At 48.2% G+C, this 26,484-nt stretch overlaps 1 protein-coding gene across 1 annotated transcript in view; it reads right to left on the minus strand.

Annotated features, from left to right (window-relative positions):
• LOC135525671 (caskin-1-like) overlaps positions 1–26,484 on the minus strand; it is a 109,038-nt gene that overhangs the window by 43,651 nt on the left and 38,903 nt on the right. The window contains 12 exon segments of the mRNA XM_064953438.1: positions 1,853–1,934; positions 2,010–2,042; positions 2,115–2,308; positions 6,146–6,244; positions 12,342–12,638; positions 18,287–18,404; positions 18,502–18,596; positions 18,891–18,999; positions 21,173–21,281; positions 21,759–21,828; positions 21,831–21,879; positions 24,841–24,939. Coding sequence (XP_064809510.1) covers positions 1,853–1,934; positions 2,010–2,042; positions 2,115–2,308; positions 6,146–6,244; positions 12,342–12,638; positions 18,287–18,404; positions 18,502–18,596; positions 18,891–18,999; positions 21,173–21,281; positions 21,759–21,828; positions 21,831–21,879; positions 24,841–24,939 — 1,354 coding nt within the window.

The following is a 26,484-nucleotide window of genomic DNA, read 5'->3' on the forward strand; positions in this document are numbered from 1 at the left end:
GCGTTGCCGGAGTCTCCTGCCCGTTTAGCGCAGCCAGAGCTGCCAGTCTGCATGGAGCAGCCAGAGCTGTCAGTAATAGAGCAGCCAGAGCTGTCAGTCTGCATGGAGCAGCCAGAGATGTCAGTCTGCATGGAGCAGCCGGAGCTGCCAGTCTGCATGGAGCTGCCAGTCTGCATGGAGCTGCCAGTCTGCAAGGAGCTGCCAGTCTGCAAGGAGCTGTCAGTCTGCAAGGAGCTGCCAGTCTGCAGGGAGCTGCCAGAGCTGGTAGTCTGCATGGAGCAGCCAGAGCTGCCAGTCTGCAAGAAGCCGCAAGAGCTGCCAATCTGCATGGAGCAGCCAGAGCCGCCAGTCAGCATGGAGCAGCCAGAGCCGCCAGTCAGCATGAAGCAGCCAGAGCTGTCAGTCAGCATGGAGCAGCCAGAGCCGTCAGTCTGCCAGGATCTACCAGTCAACCAGACTCTTCCAGATCTGCCAGTCAACCAGACTCTTCCAGATCTGCCAGTCAACCAGACTCTTCCAGATCTGCTAGTCAGCCAGAGTCTTCCAGATCTGCCAGTCAGCCAGACTCTTCCAGATCTGCCAGTCAGCCAGACTCTTCCAGATCTGCCAGTCAGCCAGACTCTTCCAGATCTGCCAGTCAGCCAGACTCTTCCAGATCTGCCAGTCAGCCGGACTCTTCCAGATCTGCCGGTCAGCCAGACTCTTCCAGATCTGCCAGTCAACCAGATTCTACCATATCTGCTAGTCAACCAGACTCTTCCAGATCCGCCAGCCAACCAGACTCTTCCAGATTCGTCAGTCAGCCAGGATCTGCCAGAACTGCCAGGCAGCCAGGATCTGCTGGATTCAACTGCCTGGCTGAACTTCCTCTTGGTACTGGGCTTCCTCTCAGTGCTGGGCTTCCTCTCAGCCCCGGGCTTCCTCTCAGCCCCGAGCTTCCCCACAGTGCTGAGCTTCCCCTCAGTGCTGAGCTTCCCCTCAGTGCTGAGCTGCCTCTCAGTGCTGAGCTGCCCCTGTCCCGAGCTGCCCCTCTCTGTCCCGAGCTGCTCCTCAGTCCCGAGCTGCCCCTCAGTCCCGAGCTGCCCCTCAGTCCCGAGCTGCCCCTCTGTCCCGAGCTGCCCCTCTGTCCCGAGCTGCCCCTCTGTCCCGAGCTGCCCCTCTGTCCCGAGCTGCCCCTCTGTCCCGTGTTATTTAGTAGGGTTGCCGTGGCTAGGAGGTCACGGAAGCGGACAAGGTGGGGGAGGACTACGGTGAAGTGGGGGCCACGTCCAGCACCGGAGCCGCCACCGCGGACAGATGCCCACCCAGACCCTCCCGATAGGTTCAGGTTTTGCGGCCGGAGTCCGCACCTTGAGGGGTTGTACTGTCACACCCTGACCATAGTTTATTTGTATGTTTCTATGTTTTGGTTGGTCAGGGTGTGATCTGAGTGGGCATTCTATGTTGGATGTCTTGTTTGTCTATTTCTATGTCTGGCCTGATATGGTTCTCAATCAGAGGCAGGTGTTAGTCATTGTCTCTGATTGGGAACCATATTTAGGTAGCCTGGGTTTCACTGTGTGTTTGTGGGTGATTGTTCCTGTCTCTGTGTTTGTTGCTCCAGATAGGGCTGTTTCGGTTTTCCACGTTTGTTGTTTTTGTATTGTTCGTGTTTCATCTTCATTAAAGATGTATCTAACTAACCACGCTGCATTGTTCCACCTCTTCGTCAGAGGAGGAGTTAGAAGAAACTCGTTACAAATATTACAGTAATATTATTCTGGGTACCTGCTGCCTGCTCCACAGACCTGGACTGGTCCTGTTACTATTATTATAGTTGTTATTAATATTACAGTAATATTATTCTGGGTACCTGCTGCCTGCTCCACAGACTTGGACTGCTCCAACAGATGCTCCTTTGCCTTTATTGACTGGGACATCACTGTGGCTAGGAGCTAAACATAAACACACACATGCACAAGAGCTTAGTCAATTTGTGGATCAGAATTGAAGAACAAGTTAGCACAAACACACATCTGAAACACACACACACACACACAAACCTGAAACACACACACACCAGAGACAGGCTTAGTTCGTCTGTCAATCAGAGGAAGACTGACACCCACCTTGACTCCCTCCGACTGCGCGTGGAGCCCGGGAGCGTTGAGGCCGTGTGTGTTCAGGCTGCTAGCTGGCGTGTTAGTAGCGTGTGCTGTGGCAGGCGGAGGAGGCGTATTCAGGGCGTGTTGTGTATTTCCAGAACTCTGGACGCTGCCGAGGGAACGAACGCTACCCAGACTACCCACACTGCTGCTACGGTCACCACCTACACACATCCACAAATGTGCATGCACGCACGCACGCACACGCACACGCACACACACACACACACACACACACACACACACAGGTTTAGATATAATGTTGTGTTCCTCAGGGGTTCTATTCTAGGAATATATAGACAGAATGTGGTGTTCCTCAGGGTTCTATTCTAGGAACAGATAGAATGTGGTGTTCCTCATGGTTCTATTCTAGGAATAGATAGAATATGGTGTTGATCAGGGTTCTATTCTAGGAATATATAGAATGTGGTGTTCCTCATGGTTCTATTCTAGGACCTCTCTTATTTCTGATAGTAATCATGCTATGATCAACGTCATCTATTATGCACACAGGCACAGAAATACGGTGCCTTCAGAAAGTATTCACACCCCTTGACTTCCTCCACATTTTGTTTTGTTTCAGCCTGAATTTTAAATGGATTACATCATTTTTGTATATCTTTTTTTTACCCCCTTTTCCTCACAATTGTGATATTTTCTCATCACTCATCGCAGGCTCTGGAGAAGCGGAGGTCGAGTCATGCGTCCTCTGAAACATGACCCGCCAAACCGCGCTTCTTAACACCCGCCCACTTAACACAGAAGCCAGCTGCTCCAATATGTCGGAGGAAACACCGTTCAATTGACGACTGGAGTCAGCCTGCAAGCACCTGGCCCGCCACAAGGAGTTGCTAGAGCGCAATGAACCAGGTAAAGCACCCCTCAGACACACCAAAAAAGTAGACATTGAATATCCCTTTGAGCATGGTATTAATTACATTTTGGATGGTGTATCAATACACCCAGTCACTACAAAGATACAGGCGTCCTTCCTAACTCAGTTGCTGGAGGGGAAGGGATTTCATCATGAGGCCAATGGTGACTTTAAAACAGTTACAGTGATAGAAAACTGAGGATGTGTCAACAACATTGTAGTTACTCCACAATACTCAACCAGCGTTTAGTCTCAGCTCCTGCTTCCCCCCCAGTCTATCTTTTTCTCATCCTCCTGGTTTTGACACTTGCCTGTCCTGTCTCTGAGCCCGCCTGCCTGACCACTCTGCTTGCCCCTGACCCGACCCTGAGCCTACCTGCCGTCCTGCACCTTTCCCCCACTACTCTGGTTATCGACCCCTGCCTGCCTTGACCTGTCGTTTGCCCTGTTGCTGTAATAAATATTGTTACTCCAACACAGTCTGCATCTGGGTCTTACCTTCGAACCTGATAATACAACGCATTACTGAGTTTCACTCTCCATATTTTCAAGCATAGGTGGTGGCTGCATCATGTTATGGGTATGCTTGTAATCGTTAAGGACTGGGGAGTTTTTCAGGATGAAAAAGAAACGTAATGGAACTAAGCACAGGTATCCGAAACGCGTCAGAGTTTTTCAACTTGGTTTCCATTGACCATGCCATATAAATAGGCAGGTAGCATAGTGGTTAGAGCATTGGGCCAGTAACCTAGTGGTTAGAGCATTGGGCCAGTAACCTAGTGGTTAGAGCATTGGGCCAGTAACCTAGTGGTTAGAGCATTGGGCCAGTAACCTAGTGGTTAGAGCATTGGGCCAGTAACCTAGTGGTTAGAGCATTGGGCCAATAACCATAAGGTTGCAAGATTGAATCCCCGAGCTGACGAGGTAAAAATCTGTCATTCTACCCCTGACCAAGGCATTTAACCCACTGTCCTCCGGTAGGCCGCCATTGTGGAAAAAAAATGTGTTCTTAACCGACTTGCCTAGTTAAATAAAGGTAAAAAATAAATAAAGGCGTTTTAATGAATTATCTGAAGAGTGCCTTGGTCCTCCATTCGTTTTGAACACATGGTTAAGACTGATTTCCACCAGACAAAGGGAGAGGAATTCACCTTTTAGCAGGACAACGGCCTAAAACAGAAGGCCAAATCTACACCAGAGTTGCTTACCAAGAAGACAGAGAATGTTCCTGAGTTGCAGGTTTTGACTTAAATCTGCTTGAAAATCTATGGCAAGACTTGAAAATGGTTGTCTAGCAATGATCAACAACCAATTTGACAGAGTTTAAAGAATTTTGATCATAATAATGGGCAGATGTTGTACAATGCAGGTGTGCAAAGCTCTTAGAGATTTACCCAGAGAGACTCACAGCTGTAATCGCTGTCAAAGGTGATTCTAACCAGTATTGACTCAGGGTCTTACCCAGAAAGACTCACAGTATTGACTCAGGGTCTTACCCAGAAAGACTCACAGCATTGACTCAGGGTCTTACCCAGAAAGACTCACAGTATTGACTCAGGGTCTTACCCAGAAAGACTCACAGTATTGACTCAGGGTCTTACCCAGAAAGACTCACAGTATTGACTCAGGGTCTTACCCAGAAAGACTCACAGTATTGACTCAGGGTCTTACCCAGAAAGACTCACAGTATTGACTCAGGGTCTTACCCAGAAAGACTCACAGTATTGACTCCGGAGTGTGAACAAATTTGTAAATGAGATATTTCTGTATTTTATGTTGAATAATAATTTGTAATTATGGGGTATCGTGTGGAGATGGGTGAGAAAACACATCTTTAATCCATTCTGAATTCAGGCTGTAACATCAAATATGTGGAATAAGTCGAGGGGCTTTGAATACTTTCTGATGGCACCATATTCCATTACACACATGTTCAAATATTCACTTATATTTATAAATGAACTATTCATTGACTATATTAACAATATTAATGAACTGTATTAATGAACTATATCAATGAACTATATTAATGAACTATATTAATGACCTATATCAATGAACTAAATTAATTAACTATATTAATTAACTATATTAACTATATTAATGAACTATATTAATGAACTATATTAATGAACTATATTAATGACCTATATCAATGAACTATATTAATGAACTATATTAATTAAATATATTAACTATATTAATGAACTATATCAATGAACTATAGTAATGAACTATATTAATACACTATATAAATGAACTATATTAATTGACTATATTAACCATATTAATGAACTATATAAATGAACTATATTAATTAACTATATCAATGAACTATATTAATTTACTATATTAACTATATTAATGAACTGGATTAATTAACTATATTAATGAACTGTATTAATTAACTATATTAATTAACTATATCAATTAACTATATTAATGAACTATATTAACTATATTAATGAACTGTATTAATTAACTATATTAATTAACTATATCAATGAACTATATTAATTAACTATATGAACTATATCAATGAACTATATTAATTAACTATATTAATAAACTATATTAATTGACTATATTAACTATATTAATGAACTATATTAATGAACTATATTAATGAACTATATTAATTAACAATATTAATTGACTATATTAACTATATTAATTAACTATATTTATTAACTATACTAATTAACTATATTAACTAAGTATATTAATTAACTATATTAACTATATTAATTAACTATATTAACTAACTATATTAACTAACTATATTAATTAACTATATTAACTAACTATATTAATTAACTATATTAATTAACTATATTAATTAACTATATTAATGAACTATATTCACTATATTAACTAACTATATTATTTAACTATATTAATGAACTACATTACCTATATTAATGGACTATATTAATTAACTATATTAACTATATTAATTAACTATATTAACTAACTATATTAATTAACTATATTAATTAACTATATTAATTAACTATATTAACTAACTTAATTAACTATAGTAATGAACTATATTAATTAATAACACACACAACTGCACACAAACACACTCACACCAATACACAAACACAACAACACACCCTCGTACCTGCGAGGGGCTTCCGGAGAACCCAGACATCCTCGCTGGAGCCGCCCTGCTGGCCAAGTGTGGGAGAGCCGTGGGGACTGGACTCAGAGCCCCGAGAACCTGACACACACACACAAAAACACATGGACACACACAAACACACACACAAACAAACAAACAAAGACAATGCGATCAACCCCTTTTATCACCACCTGCTGACACACTACCCATTATTACCCTGCTGACACACTACCCATTATTACCCTGCTGACACACTACCCCTTAGTACCCTGCTGACACACTCCCCTTATTACCCTGCTGACACACTACCCCTTATTACCCTGCTGACACACTACCCCTTATTACCCTGCTGACACACTACCCCTTATTACCCTGCTGACACACTACCCCTTATTACCCAGCTGACACACTACCCCTTACTACCCTGCTGACACCCTACCCCTTATTACCCTGCTGACACCCTACCCCTTATTACCCTGCTGACACACATACCCCTTATTACCCTGCTGACACATCCCTTATTACCCCTTATTACCCTGCTGACACCCTACCCCTTATTACCCTGCTGACACCCTACCCCTTATTACCCTGCTGACACACTACCCCTTATTACCCTGCTGACACCCTACCCCTTATTACCCTGCTGACACACTACCCCTTATTACCCTGCTGACACCCTACCCCTTATTACCCTGCTGACACACATCCCTTGTTACCCCTTATTACCCTGCTGACACACTACCCCTTATTACCCAGCTGACACAATACCCCTTATTACCCTGCTGACACACTACCCCTTATTACCCAGCTGACACACTACCCCTTACTACCCTGCTGACACCCTACCCCTTATTACCCTGCTGACACCCTACCCCTTATTACCCTGCTGACACACTACCCCTTATTACCCTGCTGACACCCATCCTGTATTACCCTGCTGACACCCTACCCCTTATTACCCTGCTGACACACTACCCCTTATTACCCTGCTGACACCCTACCCCTTATTACCCTGCTGACACACTACCCCTTATTACCCTGCTGACACCCTACCCCTTATTACCCTGCTGACACCCTACCCCTTATTACCCTGCTGACACACATCCCTTATTACCCCTTATTACCCTGCTGACACCCTACCCCTTATTACCCTGCTGACACACTACCCCTTATTACCCTGCTGACACACTACCCCTTATTACCCTGCTGACACCCTACCCCTTATTACCCTGCTGACACACTACCCCTTAGTACCCTGCTGACACACTACCCCTTATTACCCTGCTGACACACTACCCCTTATTACCCTGCTTGACACCCTACCCCTTATTACCCTGCTGACACCCTACCCCTTATTACCCTGCTGACACCCTACCCCTTATTACCCTGCTGACACACTGCCCCTTATTACCCTGCTGACACCCTACCCCTTATTACCCTGCTGACACCCTACCCCTTATTACCCTGCTGACACCCTACCCCTTATTACCCTGCTGACACACTACCCCTTATTACCCTGCTGACACACTACCCCTTATTACCCTGCTGACACCCTACCCCTTATTACCCTGCTGACACCCTACCCCTTATTACCCCTTATTACCCTGCTGACACACTACCCCTTATTACCCTGCTGACACCCTACCCCTTATTACCCTGCTGACACCCTACCCCTTATTACCCTGCTGACACCCTACCCCTTATTACCCTGCTGACACACTACCCCTTATTACCCTGCTGACACACTACCCCTTATTACCCTGCTGACACACTACCCCTTATTACCCTGCTGACACACTGCCCCTTATTACCCTGCTGACTCAACCCCACATTACCCCATCTACACCCCACCATACAACCCCATCTACACCCCAACATACAACCCCACCTACACCCCACCATACAACCCCATCTACACACCACCATACAACCCCACCTACAGACCACAATTCAACCCCACCTTACCCCATCTACACACCACCATACAACCCCATCTACACCCCACCATACCACCCCACCTTACCACATCTACACACCACCATACAACCCCACCTTACCCCACCATACAACCCCATCTACACCCCACCATACAACCCCACCTTACCCCATCTACACACAACCATACAACCCCATCTACACACCACCATACAACCCCACCTACACACCACCATAAATCCCACCTTACCCCACCTACACACCACCATACAACCCCATCTACACACCAACATACAACCCCATCGACACACTACCATCCAACCCCACCTTACCCCACCTACACACCACCATACAACCCCACCTACACACCACCATACAACCCCACCTTACCCCATCTACACACCACCATACAACCCCACCTACACCCCAACATACAACCCCACCTTACCACATCTACACCCCACCATACAACCCCACCTACACCCTACCATACAACCCCACCTTACCACATCGACACACCACCATACAACCCCACCTTACCCCATCTACACACCACCATACAACCCCACCTATACACCACCATACCCCATCTACACACCACCATACCACCCCACCTACACCCCACCATACAACCCCACCTTACCCCACCATACAACCCCACCTTACCCCATCTACACCCCACCATACAACCCCATCTACACACCACCATACCACCCCACCTACACCCCACCATACAACCCCACCTACACACCACCATACCACCCCATCTACACACCACCATACAACCCCATCTACACACCACCATACCACCCCACCTACACCCCACCATACAACCCCACCTTACCCCACCATACCCCATCTACACCCCACCATACAACCCCACCTACACACCACCATACCACCACATCTACACACCACCATACAACCCCACCTACACACCACCATACAACCCCACCTTACCCCACCATACAACGCCACCATACAACCCCATCTTACCCCATCTACACCCCACCATACAACCCCATCTACACACCACCATACCACCCCACCTACACCCCACCATACAACCACACCTACACACCACCATCCAACCCCACCTTACCCCATCTACACACCACCATACAACCCCACCTATACACCACCATACCCCATCTACACACCACCATACCACCCCACCTACACACCACCATCCAACCCCACCTTACCCCATCTACACACCACCATACAACCCCACCTATACACCACCATACCCCATCTACACACCACCATACCACCCCACCTACACCCCACCATACAACCCCACCTACACACCACCATACAACCCCACCTTACCCCATCTACACACCACCATACAACCTCATCTACACACCACCATACCACCCCACCTACACCCCACCATACAACCCCACCTACACACCACCATACAACCCCACCTTACCCCACCATACAACCCCACCTACACCCCACCATACAACCCCACCTTACCCCATCTACACCCCACCATACAACCCCATCTACACACCACCATACCACCCCACCTACACCCCACCATACAACCCCACCTACACACCACCATACCACCACATCTACACACCACCATACCACCCCACCTTACCCCATCTACACCCCACCATACAACCCCATCTACACACCACCATACCACCCCACCTACACCCCACCATACAACCCCACCTACACACCACCATACCACCACATCTACACACCACCATACAACCCCACCTACACACCACCATACAACCCCACCTACACACCACCATACAACCCCACCTTACCCCACCATACAACCCCACCTTACCCCATCTACACCCCACCATACAACCCCATCTACACACCACCATACCACCCCACCTACACCCCACCATACAACCCCACCTACACACCACCATACCACCACATATACACACCACCATACAACCCCACCTTACCCCATCTACACACCACCATACAACCCCACCTTACCCCATCTACACACCACCATACAACCCCACCTACACCCCAACATACAACCCCACCTTACCACATCTACATCCCACAATACAACCCCACCTTACCACATCTACACCCCACCATACAACCCCACCTTACCACATCTACACACCACCATACAACCCCACCTTACCACCATACAACCCCACCTTACCCCATCTACACACCACCATACAACCCCACCTATACACCACCATACCACCCCACCTACACCCCACCATACAACCCTACCTACACACCACCATACCACCACATCTACACACCACCATACAACCCCACCTACACACCACCATACCACCCCACCTACACCATACAACCCCACCTTACCCCACCATACAACCCCACCTTACCCCACCATACCCCATCTACACACCACCATACCACCCCACCTACACCCCACCATACAACCCCACCTTACCCCACCATACAACCCCACCTTACCCCATCTACACACCACCATACAACCCCATCTACACCCCACCATACAACCCCACCTTACCACATCTACACACCACCATACCACCCCACCTTACCCCATCTACACACCACCATACAACCCCATCTACACACCACCATACAACCCCACCTACACCATACAACCCCACCTTACCCCACCATACAACCCCACCTTACCCCACCATACAACCCCACCTTACCCCACCTTACCCCATCTACACACCACCTTACCCCATCTACACACCACCATACAACCCCACCTTACCCCATCTACACACCACCATACCACCCCACCTTACCCCATCTACACACCACCATACAACCCCACCTTACCACATCTACACACCACCATACAACCCCACCTTACCCCACCTACACACCACCATGCAACCTTACCTTACCCCATCTATACACCACCATGCAACCTTACCTTACCCCATCTATACACCACCATACCCCATCTACACACCACCATACCACCCCACCTACACCCCACCATTCAACCCCACCTTACCCCATCTACACACCACCATACAACCCCCCTACACCCCACCATACAACCCCACCTTACCACATCTACACACCAAACCACACAAAGTCCTTAAATTATTTCTATGTAGTGATACATAGAAATAGGACAAGATAGATTGGCAGACAGAGACGGTGTGGAGACACGTGAGTGAGCAGCACAGGCCATGCATACCTAATCTATAATATCTAGACTATAACTAACACTAAAACCACCACAAGCAGCACTACTACATGTAGAACTAGTATTAGTACCAAAACAACAACAACAACAACAACAGATCTATAATATCTAGACTATAACTAACACTAAAACCACCACAAGCAGCACTACTACATGTAGAACTAGTACTAGTACCAAAACAACAACAACAACAACAGATCTATAATATCTAGACTATAACTAACACTAAAACCACCACAAGCAGCACTACTACATGTATAACTAGTACTAGTACCAAAACAACAACAACAACAACAACAACAGATCTATAATATCTAGACTATAACTAACACTAAAACCACCACAAGCTGCACTACTACATGTAGAACTAGTACTAGTACCAAAACAACAACAACAACAACAACAACAACAAGAGAATGGTCAACACTAACAATGCTGCTAACTAATGGTAGCAATACGACCACTGTTATGATTATTAACAAAACTGCAAATAATACTACTACAACTATTGATAATACTGCAAATATTACTACTACAACTAATACTGCTACTAATACTACTACAACTAATACTGCTACTAATACTACTACAACTAATACTGCTAATACAACTAATACTGCTACTAATACTACTACAACTAATACTGCTACTAATACAACTAATACTGCTACTAATACTACTACAACTAATACTGCTAATAATACTACCACAACTAATACTGCTAATACTGCTAATAATACTACTACAACTAATACTGCTAATAATACTACTACAGCTAATACTGCTACTAATACTACTACAACTAATACTGCTACTAATACTACTACAACTAATACTGCTACTAATACTACTACTACAACTAATACTGCTACTAATACTACTACTACAACTAATACTGCTACTAATACTACTACAACTAATACTGCAACAAATACTATTACTAGCACTGATGCCATTGCCACAGTGATGGGGACACACACTACAATAATACTATAGTAATACGATGTACTGATCATAATATTGATTATATTGAAAATAGTATTGATTATATGATTTATTCACAAGCTAAGAGTTTTAGCTGGATACCTGGCAGGCTTGGCTGCTCCAGACTTGTCGAGAGAGGAGGAGAGGAGAGAGGAGGAGGAGGTGGTGGAGTGGAGAGGCCCAGGGGGAGAGTGGAGAGGTGAGGAGGAGAGAGGAGGAGTGGGGGATAACCAAAGGAGGAGAAGAGAGGTGTGGTTTGCGTGAGAGGAGGATGAGGAGGAAGAGGCAGTGGTAGCATGTGGGAGCGGTGGCTGTTCACCGTGGTAACGAGGCAGGGGGAGGGGCAGGGGACGTGCCTACGTAGAAGGAGGGTGTGGCTCTGCTGGGAGAGGGAGGGGCCTAAATACAAACCAGGAAGAGGGAGGGGAAACAACAACAAACCCAAAACACAGGCAACCAGTCAAATAAAACCCAATATAAATTTAAATTAAAAATATATAAAACAATAATAATAAGTCAACTCAAATATTTATATTAGATATAAACACACAATATTACATATTCATAATGAAAAATATAAAACAATATCATTCAAAGTTAAAATATACAAATGTTGATAAAAACAAAATGAAATATAAAAACCTAATAAAAAAATGTAAAAAGATGTAAATTAAACTGAAAGGGGGGGTGTGATGGGGGACGGTCTACGAGGTAATGACAGGTAGGCAGCAGGGACGGTCTACGAGGTAATGACAGGTAGGCAGCAGGGACGGTCTACGAGGTAATGACAGGTAGGCAGCAGGGACGGTCTACGAGGTAATGACAGGTAGGCAGCAGGGACGGTCTACGAGGTAATGACAGGTAGGCAGCAGGGACGGTCTACGAGGTAATGACAGGTAGGCAGCAGGGACGGTCTACGAGGTAATGACAGGTAGGCAGCAGGGACGGTCTACGAGGTAATGACAGGTAGGCAGCAGGGACAGTCTACGAGGTAATGACAGGTAGGCAGCAGGGACGGTCTACGAGGTAATGACAGGTAGGCAGCAGGGACGGTCTACGAGGTAATGACAGGTAGGCAGCAGGGACAGTCTACGAGGTAATGACAGGTAGGCAGCAGGGACGGTCTACGAGGTAATGACAGGTAGGCAGCAGGGACAGTCTACGAGGTAATGACAGGTAGGCAGCAGGGACGGTCTACGAGGTAATGACAGGTAGGCAGCAGGGACGGTCTACGAGGTAATGACAGGTAGGCAGCTGGACAGTCTACCAGGTAATAACAGGTAGGCAGCAGGGACAGTCTACGAGGTAATGACAGGTAGGCAGCAGGGACGGTCTACGAGGTAATGACAGGTAGGCAGCAGGGACGGTCTACGAGGTAATGACAGGTAGGCAGCAGGGACGGTCTACGAGGTAATGACAGGTAGGCAGCAGGGACGGTCTACGAGGTAATGACAGGTAGGCAGACGGGACAGTCTATGAGGTAATGACAGGTAGGCAGCAGGGACAGTCTACGAGGTAATGACAGGTAGGCAGCAGGGACGGTCTACGAGGTAATGACAGGTAGGCAGCAGGGACGGTCTACGAGGTAATGACAGGTAGGCAGCAGGGACAGTCTACGAGATAATGACAGGTAGTCAGCAGGGACAGTCTACGAGATAATGACAGGTAGTCAGCAGGGACAGTCTACGAGATAATGACAGGTAGTCAGCAGGGACAGTCTACGAGATAATGACAGGTAGTCAGCAGGGACAGTCTACGAGATAATGACAGGTAGTCAGCAGGGACAGTCTACGAGATAATGACAGGTAGTCAGCAGGGACAGTCTACGAGATAATGACAGGTAGTCAGCAGGGACGGTCTACGAGATAATGACAGGTAGTCAGCAGGGACGGTCTACGAGGTAATGACAGGTAGGCAGCAGGGACGGTCTACGAGATAATGACAGGTAGGCAGCAGGGACGGTCAACGAGGTGATGACAGGTAGGCAGCAGGGACGGTCTACGAGATAATGACAGATAGGCAGCAGGGACGGTCTACGAGGTAATGACAGATAGGCAGCAGGGACGGTCTACGAGGTAATGACAGGTAGGCAGCAGGGACGGTCTACGAGGTAATGACAGGTAGGCAGCAGGGACGGTCTACGAGGTAATGACAGGAAGGAAGCAGGGACGGTCTACGAGGTAATGACAGGAAGGAAGCAGGGACGGTCTACGAGATAATGACAGGTAGGCAGCAGGGACAGTCTACGAGGTAATGACAGGTAGGCAGCTGGGACGGTCTACGAGGTAATGACAGATAGGCAGCAGGGACGGTCTACGAGGTAATGACAGGTAGGCAGCAGGGACAGTCTACGAGATAATGACAGGTAGGCAGCAGGGACAGTCTACGAGGAAATGACAGGTAGGCAGCAGGGACGGTCTACGAGGTAATGACAGGTAGGCAGCAGGGACGGTCTACGAGGTAATGACAGGTAGGCAGCAGGGACGGTCTACGAGGTAATGACAGGTAGGCAGCAGGGACGGTCTACGAGGTAATGACAGGTAGGCAGCAGGGACGGTCTACGAGGTAATGACAGGTAGGCAGCAGGGACGGTCTACGAGGTAATGACAGGTAGGCAGCAGGGACGGTCTACGAGGTAATGACAGGTAGGCAGCAGGGACGGTCTACGAGGTAATGACAGGTAGGCAGCAGGGACGGTCTACGAGGTAATGACAGGTAGGCAGCAGGGACGGTCTACGAGGTAATGACAGGAAGGCAGCAGGGACGGTCTACGAGGTAATGACAGGAAGGCAGCAGGGACGGTCTACGAGATAATGACAGGTAGGCAGCAGGGACAGTCTACGAGGTAATGACAGGTAGGCAGCAGGGACGGTCTACGAGGTAATGACAGGTAGGCAGCAGGGACGGTCTACGAGGTAATGACAGGTAGGCAGCAGGGACGGTCTACGAGGTAATGACAGGTAGGCAGCAGGGACAGTCTACGAGGTAATGACAGGTAGGCAGCAGGGACGGTCTACGAGGTAATGACAGGTAGGCAGCAGGGACGGTCTACGAGGTAATGACAGGTAGGCAGCAGGGACGGTCTACGAGGTAATGACAGATAGGCAGCAGGGACGGTCTACGAGGTAATGACAGGTAGGCAGCAGGGACGGTCTACGAGGTAATGACAGGTAGGCAGCAGGGACGGTCTACGAGGTAATGACAGGTAGGCAGCAGGGACGGTCTACGAGGTAATGACAGGTAGGCAGCAGGGACGGTCTACGAGGTAATGACAGGTAGGCAGCAGGGACGGTCTACGAGGTAATGACAGGTAGGCAGCAGGGACGGTCTACGAGGTAATGACAGGTAGGCAGCAGGGACGGTCTACGAGGTAATGACAGGTAGGCAGCAGGGACGGTCTACGAGGTAATGACAGGTAGGCAGCAGGGACGGTCTACGAGGTAATGACAGGTAGGCAGCAGGGACGGTCTACGAGGTAATGACAGGTAGGCAGCAGGGACGGTCTACGAGGTAATGACAGGTAGGCAGCAGGGGCGGTCTACGAGGTAATGACAGGTAGGCAGCAGGGACGGACTACGAGGTAATGACAGGTAGGCAGCAGGGATGGTCTACGAGATAATGACAGGTAGGCAGCAGGGACGGTCTACGAGGTAATGACAGGTAGGCAGCAGGGACGGTCTACGAGGTAATGACAGGTAGGCAGCAGGGGCGGTCTACGAGGATAATGACAGGTAGGCAGCAGGGACGGTCTACGAGGTAATGACAGGTAGGCAGCAGGGACGGTCTACGAGGTAATGACAGGTAGGCAGCAGGGACGGTCTACGAGGTAATGACAGGTAGGCAGCAGGGACGGTCTACGAGGTAATGACAGGTAGGCAGCAGGGACGGTCTACGAGGTAATGACAGGTAGGCAGCAGGGACGGTCAACGAGGTGATGACAGGTAGGCAGCAGGGACGGTCTACGAGGTAATGACAGGTAGGCAGCAGGGACGGTCTACGAGGTAATGACAGGTAGGCAGCAGGGACGGTCTACGAGATAATGACAGGTAGGCAGCAGGGACGGTCTACGAGGTAATGACAGGTAGGCAGCAGGGACGGTCAACGAGGTGATGACAGGTAGGCAGCAGGGACGGTCTACGAGGTAATGACAGGTAGGCAGCAGGGACGGTCTACGAGGTAATGACAGGTAGGCAGCAGGGACGGTCTACGAGGTAATGACAGGTAGGCAGCAGGGACGGTCTACGAGATAATGACAGGTAGGCAGCAGGGACGGTCAACGAGGTGATGACAGGTAGGCAGCAGGGACGGTCTACGAGGTGATGACAGGTAGGCAGCAGGGACGGTCTACGAGGTAATGACAGGTAGGCAGCAGGGACGGTCTACGAGGTAATGACAGGTAGGCAGCAGGGACGGTCTACGAGGTAATGACAGGTAGGCAGCAGGGACGGTCAACGAGGTAATGACAGGTAGGCAGCAGGGACGGTCTACGAGGTAATGACAGGTAGGCAGCAGGGACGGTCTACGAGGTAATGACAGGTAGGCAGCAGGGACGGTCAACGAGGTGATGACAGGTAGGCAGCAGGGACGGTCTACGAGGTAATGACAGGTAGGCAGCAGGGACGGTCTACGAGGTAATGACAGGTAGGCAGCAGGGACGGTCTACGAGATAATGACAGGTAGGCAGCAGGGACGGTCAACGAGGTAATGACAGGTAGGCAGCAGGGACGGTCTACGAGGTAATGACAGGTAGGCAGCAGGGACGGTCTACGAGGTAATGACAGGTAGGCAGCAGGGACGGTCTACGAGGTAATGACAGGTAGGCAGCAGGGACGGTCTACGAGATAATGACAGGTAGGCAGCAGGGACGGTCTACGAGGTAATGACAGGTAGGCAGCAGGGACGGTCAACGAGGTGATGACAGGTAGGCAGCAGGGACGGTCAACGAGGTGATGACAGGTAGGCAGCAGGGACGGTCTACGAGATAATGACAGATAGGCAGCAGGGACGGTCTACGAGGTAATGACAGGTAGTCAGCAGGGACGGTCTACGAGGTAATGACAGGTAGGCAGCAGGGACGGTCTACGAGGTAATGACAGGTAGGCAGCAGGGACGGTCTACGAGGTAATGACAGGTAGGCAGCAGGGACGGTCTACGAGGTAATGACAGATAGGCAGCAGGGACGGTCTACGAGGTAATGACAGGTAGTCAGCGGGGACGGTCTACGAGGTAATGACAGGTACTCAGCGGGGACGGTCTACGAGATAATGACAGATAGGCAGCAGGGACGGTCTACGAGGTAATGACAGGTAGGCAGCAGGGACGGTCTACGAGGTAATGACAGGTAGGCAGCAGGGACGGTCTACGAGGTAATGACAGGTAGGCAGCAGGGACGGTCTACGAGGTAATGACAGGAAGGCAGCAGGGACGGTCTACGAGGTAATGACAGATACAGAGACGGAGGTAGGCAGCAGGGACGGTCTACGAGGTAATGACAGGTAGGCAGCAGGGACGGTCTACGAGGTAACGACAGGTAGGCAGCAGGGACGGTCTACGAGGTAATGACAGGTAGGCAGCAGGGACGGTCTACGAGGTAATGACAGGTAGGCAGCAGGGACGGTCTACGAGGTAATGACAGGTAGGCAGCAGGGACGGTCTACGAGGTAATGACAGGTAGGCAGCAGGGACGGTCTACGAGGTAATGACAGGTAGGCAGCAGGGACGGTCAACATGGTAATGACAGGTAGTCAGCAGGGACAGTCTACGAGGTAATGACAGGTAGGCAGCAGGGACGGTCTACGAGGTAATGACAGGTAGGCAGCAGGGACGGTCTACGAGGTAATGACAGGTAGTCAGCAGGGACGGTCTACGAGATAATGACAGACAGGCAGCAGGGGGAGGGAAGGAAGATGGAGGGATGACAAGTTAGGAGACAGCTGAGACACAGAGTGCTGTCTAACCCTCACACACGCACGCTCACACACATACACGCTGTGTGTTGGTCTCTCTCTCTCTCTGTTAGGGGTCATGGGTCACTGTGTGCTGGTCACCTGGCCTCTTGCTGATCACCTCCACCATGCTGGAGGGGAAGTAGCCGACGCGGTCATTTCCTGTCCGGTTGTCATGGATACAACCCTTCCACCGTCCGTCAGAATGCTGCTCCAGAACCTGACACACACACACCACTGGTTAGGTGCATCTGAGTGCGTGTGTGTGTGTGTGTGTGTGTGTGTGTGTGTGTGTGTGTGTGTGTGTGTGTGTGTACCGTGATGATGTCTCCAGTCTTGATGTTGAGGCTCGTCAGGTCGTAGTTGTTGCAGTACTCTGTCAGAGCTCTGACCTGCATCGCAGCTGACGCATCTACACACACACACACACACACACACACACACACACACACACACACACACACACACACACACACACACACACACACACACACACACACACACACACACACACACACACAGTCAAACTCAACGTCAAAACACACACACCCAGCTGTTTAATCTCTCTGCTGTCCTGTATGGTTAGTTAGAGTTCAGGGGTTAGGGGTTAGGGGTCAGGGGTTACCTCTCAGCAGCTGTTTGATCTCTCTGCTGGCCTGTAAGGTTAGTTAGAGTTCAGGGGTTAGGGGTTAGGGTCAGGGGTTACCTCTCAGCAGCTGTTTGATCTCTCTGCTGGCCTGTGTGGCGGTGAACTGGTTAACGATGTCCAGAGCCGTCTGACACAGAGTGTTCCTCACCCCAGCACTGATGCCACTCTACGGGATCAATAACCAATAATCATCAATCAAAACATCGTCAATACATCCAAGGCTCAAAATTAACTTTTTTCATTGGTAGTGCTGATGCTCCCAACTTTAGGAGCACCACATGAAATCTAGGAGCACCACATAAACTCTAGGTGCACCACATTAAATCTAGGAGCACCACATAAAATCTAGGAGCACCACATGAAATCTAGGAGCACCACATAAAATCTAGGAGCACCACATTAAATCTAGGAGCAACACATTAAATCTAGGAGCAGCCCGTGAACTGGAGATACAACCCATAATGAACCTAGATGAACTCTAGTTACTATTAGGACCAGATGAACTGGAGATACAACCCATAATGAACCTAGATGAACTCTAGTTACTATTAGGACCAGATGAACTTGAGATACAACCCATAATGAACCTAGATGAACTCTAGTTACTATTAGGACCAGATGAACTGGAGATACAACCCATAATGAACCTAGATGAACTCTAGTTACTATTAGGACCAGATGAACTGGAGATACAACCCATAATGAACCTAGATGAACTCTAGTTACTATTAGGACCAGATGAACTGGAGATACAACCCATAATGAACCTAGATGAACTCTAGTTACTATTAGGACTACTACATGAACTGGTGCACCTCAGCCACGCTCAAGGTACTAAACGATATCATCACCGCCATTGATAAAAGACAGTACTGTGCAGCCGTATTCATCGACCTGGCCAAGGCTTTCAACTCTGTCAATCACCACATTCTTATCGGCAGACTCAGTAGCCTTGGTTTCTCAAATGACTGACTCGCCTGGTTCACCAACTACTTCCCTGATAGAGTTCAGTGTGTCAAATCGGAGGGCATGTTGTCCGGACCTCTGTGGCAGTCTGTGGGTACCACAGGGTTCAATTCTCAGACCGACTCTTTTCTCTGTATATATCAATGATGTCTCTCTTGCTGCGGGCGATTCCCTGATCCACCTCTATGCAGACAACACCATTCTATAAACTTCTGGCCCTTCTTTGGACACTGTGTTAACAAACCTCCAAATGAGCTTCAATGCCATACAACACTCCATCCGTGGCCTCCAACTTAAACGCTAGTAAAACTAAATGCATGCTCTTCAACCGATCGTTGCCCGTTCCCGCCCGCCCAACTAGCATCACTACTCTGGACGGCTCTGGCTGAGAACATGTGGATATATGTGCAAGAGGGCTAGAGGTCAGGGCTAGAGGTCAGGGTCACATCAAATCAAATCAATTTATATAGCCCTTTGTACATCTGCTGATATCTCAAAGTGCTGTTCAGAAATCCAGCCTAAAACCCCAAACAGCAAGCAATGGTGTAGAAGCACCTAATCATGATCAGGGCTATGGGCTAGAGGTCAGGGCTATGGACTAGAGGTCTGGGTCAAAGGTCAGGGTCAAAGATCAGGGCTAGAGGTCATGTCTAGAGGGTTAGAGGTCAGGGCTACAGATCTAAAGGTCAGGGCTAGAGGTCAGGGCTAGTGGTCAGGGTTAGAGGTCAGGGCTAGAGGGCAAGAGACCAGGACTAGAGGTCAAGGCTAGAGGTCAGGGCTAGAGGTCAGGGCTAGAGGTCAGGGCTACAGGTCAGGGCTACAGGTCAGGGCTAGAGGTCAGGGCTACAGGTCAGGGCAAGAGGTCAGGGCTAGAGGTCAGGACTAGAGGTCAGGGCTAGAGGTCAGGGTTAGAGGTCAGGGCTACAGGTCAGGGCTAGAGGTCAGGGCTACTGGTCGGGGCTAGAGGTCAGGGCTACAGGTCAGGGCTACAGGTCAGGGCTAGAGGTCAGGGCTAGAGGTCAGGGCTAGAGGTCAGGGCTAGAGGGCTAGAGGTCAGGGCTAGAGGTCAGGGCTTGAGATCAGGCTAGAGGTCAGGGCTAGAGGTCTGGGCTGGAGGGATAGAGGTCAGGGCTAGAGGGCTAAAGGTCAGGGCTAGAGGTCAGGGCTAGAGGGCTAAAGATCAGGGCTAGAGGTCAGGGCTAGAGGGCTTGAGGTCAGGGCTAGAGGTCAGGGCTAGAGGGCTAGAGGTCAGGGCTATAGGTCAGGGCTAGAGGGCTAGAGGTCAGGACTAGAGGTCAGGACTAGAGGTCAGGGCTAAAGGTCAGGGCTACAGGTCAGGGCTACAGGTCAGTGTTAGAAATAGTTGTACTCACATCCAACAGCAGTCTCACCACCTCAGTCTTTCCACAGAGAGCTGCCTGATGCAGCGCCGTCCCCGACTCTGACTGTCTGTTGATGTCTATACCTGCTTGGATCAGCAGACTGACACACACACAATGTTAATATCTACACCTGCTTGGATCAGCAGACTGACACACACACACACACACACACACACACACACACACACGCACACAGGCACACACACAATGTTAATATCTATACCTGCTTGGATCAGCAGACTGACACACACACACACACACGCACGCACGCACGCACACACACACACACACACACACACACACACACACACACACACACACACACACACACACACACACACACACACACACACACACACACACACACACACACACACACACACACACACACGGGCACAAACACACACAGAGTAATGATGATGTCAGAGTGATGACGATGAAGTCAGAGTGACGACGATGATGTCAGAGTGGTGATGATGTCAGAGTGTTAGTGTGACGCTGATGATGTCAGAGTGATGGTGATGATGATGAAGTCAGAGTGACGATGACGATGTCAGCGATGATGTCATGTCCTGACCGTATGACATCGATGTGTCCGTTCTTGGCGGCCAGGTGAAGAGGAGAGACGCCGTTGGGGTTCGACGGCTAGGCTCGATCATCGCTGCACAGACATTACTACTGAGGAGCAGCTGGACCACCTGTACACATTATACACACATTACTACTGAGACACCACCTGTACACATTATACACACATTACTACTGAGACACCACCTGTACACATTATACACACATTACTACTGAGACACCACCTGTACACATTATACACACATTACTACTGAGACACCACCTGTACACATTATACACACATTACTACTGAGACACCACCTGTACACATTATACACACATTACTACTGAGACACCACCTGTACACATTATACACACATTACTACTGAGACACCACCTGTACACATTATACACACATTACTACGGAGACTCCACCTGTACACATTATACACACATTACTACTGAGACACCACCTGTACACATTATACACACATTACTACTGAGACACCACCTGTACACATTATACACACATTACTACTGAGACACCACCTGTACACATTACTACTGAGACACCATACACATTACTACTGAGACACCACCTGTACACATTATACACACATTACTACTGAGACACCACCTGTACACATTATACACACATTACTACTGAGACACCACCTGTACACATTATACACACATTACTGAGACACCACCTGTACACATTATATTACTACTGAGACACCACCTGTACACATTATACACATTACTACTGAGACACCACCTGTACACATTATACACACATTACTACTGAGACACCACCTGTACACATTATACACACATTACTACTGAGACACCACCTGTACACATTATACACACATTACTACTGAGACACCACCTGTACACATTATACACACATTACTACTGAGACACCACCTGTACACATTATACACACATTACTACTGAGACACCACCTGTACACACATTACTACTGAGGAGCAGCTGGACCACCTGTACACATTATACACACAATACTAGGGCTGAGACACCACCTGTACACACATTACTACTGAGACACCACCTGTACACATTATACACACATTACTACTGAGACACCACCTGTACACATTATACACACATTACTACTGAGACACCACCTGTACACATTATACATTACACAGACACTACTGAGGAGACACCACCTGTACACATTATACACACATTACTAGAGACACCACCTGTACACATTATACACACATTACTACTGAGGAGACACCACCTGTACACATTATACACACATTACTACTGAGGAGACACCACCTGTACACATTATACACACATTACTACTGAGACACCACCTGTACACATTATACACACATTACTACTGAGACACCACCTGTACACATTATACACACATTACTACTGAGGAGACACCACCTGTACACATTATACACACATTACTACTGAGGAGACACCACCTGTACACATTATACACACATTACTACTGAGACACCACCTGTACACATTATACACACATTACTACTGAGGAGACACCACCTGTACACATTATACACACATTACTACTGAGACACCACCTGTACACATTATACACATTACTACTGAGACACCACCTGTACACATTATACACACATTACTACTGAGGAGACACCACCTGTACACATTATACACACATTACTACTGAGACACCACCTGTACACATTATACACACATTACTACTGAGGAGACACCACCTATACACATTATACACACATTACTACTGAGACACCACCTGTACACATTAAACACACATTACAACTGAGGAGACACCACCTGTACACATTATACACACATTACTACTGAGACACCACCTGTACACATATACACACATTACTACTGAGACACCACCTGTACACATTATACACACATTACTACTGAGACACCACCTGTACACATTATACACACATTACTACTGAGACACCACCTGTACACATTATACACACACTACTACTGAGGAGACACCACCTGTACACATTATACACACATTACTACTGAGACACCACCTGTACACATTATACACACATTACTACTGAGGAGACACCACCTGTACACATTATACACATATTACTACTGAGGAGACACCACCTGTACACATTATACACACATAACTACTGAGACACCACCTGTACACATTATACACACATTACTACTGAGACACCACCTGTACACATTATACACACATTACTACTGAGGAGACACCACCTGTACACATTATACACACATTACTACTGAGGAGACACCACCTGTACACATTATACACACATTACTACTGAGGAGACACCACCTGTACACATTATACACACATTACTACTGAGACACCACCTGTACACATTATACACACATTACTACTGAGACACCACCTGTACACATTATACACACATTACTACTGAGGAGACACCACCTGTACACATTATACACACATTACTACTGAGACACCACCTGTACACATTATACACACATTACTACTGAGACACCACCTGTACACATTATACACACATTACTACTGAGGAGACACCACCTGTACACATTATACACACATTACTACTGAGACACCACCTGTACACATTATACACATTACTACTGAGACACCACCTGTACACATTATACACACATTACTACTGAGACACCACCTGTACACATTATACACACATTACTACTGAGACACACACCTACTACACATTATACACACATTACTACTGAGACACCACCTGTACACATTATACACACATTACTACTGAGACTCCACCTGTACACATTATACACACATTACTACTGAGACACCACCTGTACACATTATACACACATTACTACTGAGGAGACACCTGTACACATTGTACACATTATACTGAGTGTACACATTATGTGTGTGTGTGTGTGTGTGTGTGTGTGTGTGTGTGTGTGTGTGTGTGTGTGTGTGTGTGTGTGTGTGTGTGTGTGTGTGTGTGTGTGTGTGTGTGTGTGTGTGTGTGTGTGTGTGTGTGTGTGTGTGTGTGTGTGCACGTGCGTGCGTGTGCGTGTGTGTGTGTGTGAGTGAGAGAGACTCACCCCACTCGTCCAAATTCACAGGCCAGGTCCAGAGGAGTCTTACCGGCCGTGTCGGAGATACACGGATTAGACTGGTGCTGCAGCAACATCTCTGACTGAACACAGAGAGACAGAGAGATACACGGGGTTAGACTGGGGCAACATCTCAGACTGAATACAGAGAGACAGAGAGATACACGGGGTTAGACTGGGGCAACATCTCTGACTGAACACAGAGAGACAGAGAGATATACGGGGTTAGACTGGGGCAACATCTCTGACTGAACACAGAGAGACAGAGAGATACACGGGGTTAGACTGGGGCAACAGGTCAGACTGAACACAGAGAGACAGAGAGATACACGGGGTTAGACTGGGGCAACATCTCTGACTGAACACAGAGAGACAGAGAGATACACGGGGTTAGACTGGGGCAACAGGTCAGACTGAACACAGAGAGACAGAGAGATACACGGGGTTAGACTGGGGCAACATCTCAGACTGAACACAGAGAGACAGAGAGATACACGGGGTTAGACTGGGGCAACAGGTCAGACTGAACACAGAGAGACAGAGAGATACACGGGGTTAGACTGGGGCAACAGGTCAGACTGAACACAGAGAGACAGAGAGATACACGGGGTTAGACTGGGGCAACATCTCAGACTGAACACAGAGAGACAGAGAGATACACGGGGTTAGACTGGGGCAACATCTCTGACTGAACACAGAGAGACAGAGAGATACACGGGGTTAGACTGGGGCAACATCTCTGACTGAACACAGAGAGACAGAGAGATACACGGGGTTAGACTGGGGCAACATCTCAGACTGAACACAGAGAGACAGAGAGATACACGGGGTTAGACTGGGGCAACATCTCTGACTGAACACAGAGAGACAGAGATACACGGGGTTAGACTGGGGCAACATCTCTGACTGAACACAGAGACAGAGAGATACACGGGGTTAGACTGGGGCAACATCTCAGACTGAACACAGAGAGACAGAGAGATACACGGGGTTAGACTGGGGCAACATCTCTGACTGAACACAGAGAGACAGAGAGATACACGGGGTTAGACTGTGGCAACAGGTCAGACTGAACACAGAGAGAGAGAGATACACGGGGTTAGACTGGGGCAACATCTCAGACTGAACACAGAGAGACAGAGAGATACACGGGGTTAGACTGGGGCAACATCTCAGACTGAACACAGAGAGACAGAGAGATACACGGGGTTAGACTGGGGCAACATCTCTGACTGAACACAGAGAGACAGAGAGATACACGGGGTTAGACTGGGGCAACATCTCAGACTGAACACAGAGAGACAGAGAGATACACGGGGTTAGACTGGGGCAACATCTCTGACTGAACACAGAGAGACAGAGAGATACACGGGGTTAGACTGGGGCAACATCTCAGACTGAACACAGAGAGACAGAGAGATACACGGGGTTAGACTGGGGCAACATCTCAGACTGAACACAGAGAGACAGAGAGATACACGGGGTTAGACTGGGGCAACATCTCAGACTGAACACAGAGAGACAGAGAGATACACGGGGTTAGACTGGGGCAACATCTCAGACTGAACACAGAGAGACAGAGAGATACACGGGGTTAGACTGGGGCAACATCTCAGACTGAACACAGA

This window comes from Oncorhynchus masou, chromosome 5 (genome assembly GCF_036934945.1).
Source record: "Oncorhynchus masou masou isolate Uvic2021 chromosome 5, UVic_Omas_1.1, whole genome shotgun sequence".
In the NCBI taxonomy this organism is placed as follows: Eukaryota; Metazoa; Chordata; class Actinopteri; order Salmoniformes; family Salmonidae; genus Oncorhynchus; species Oncorhynchus masou.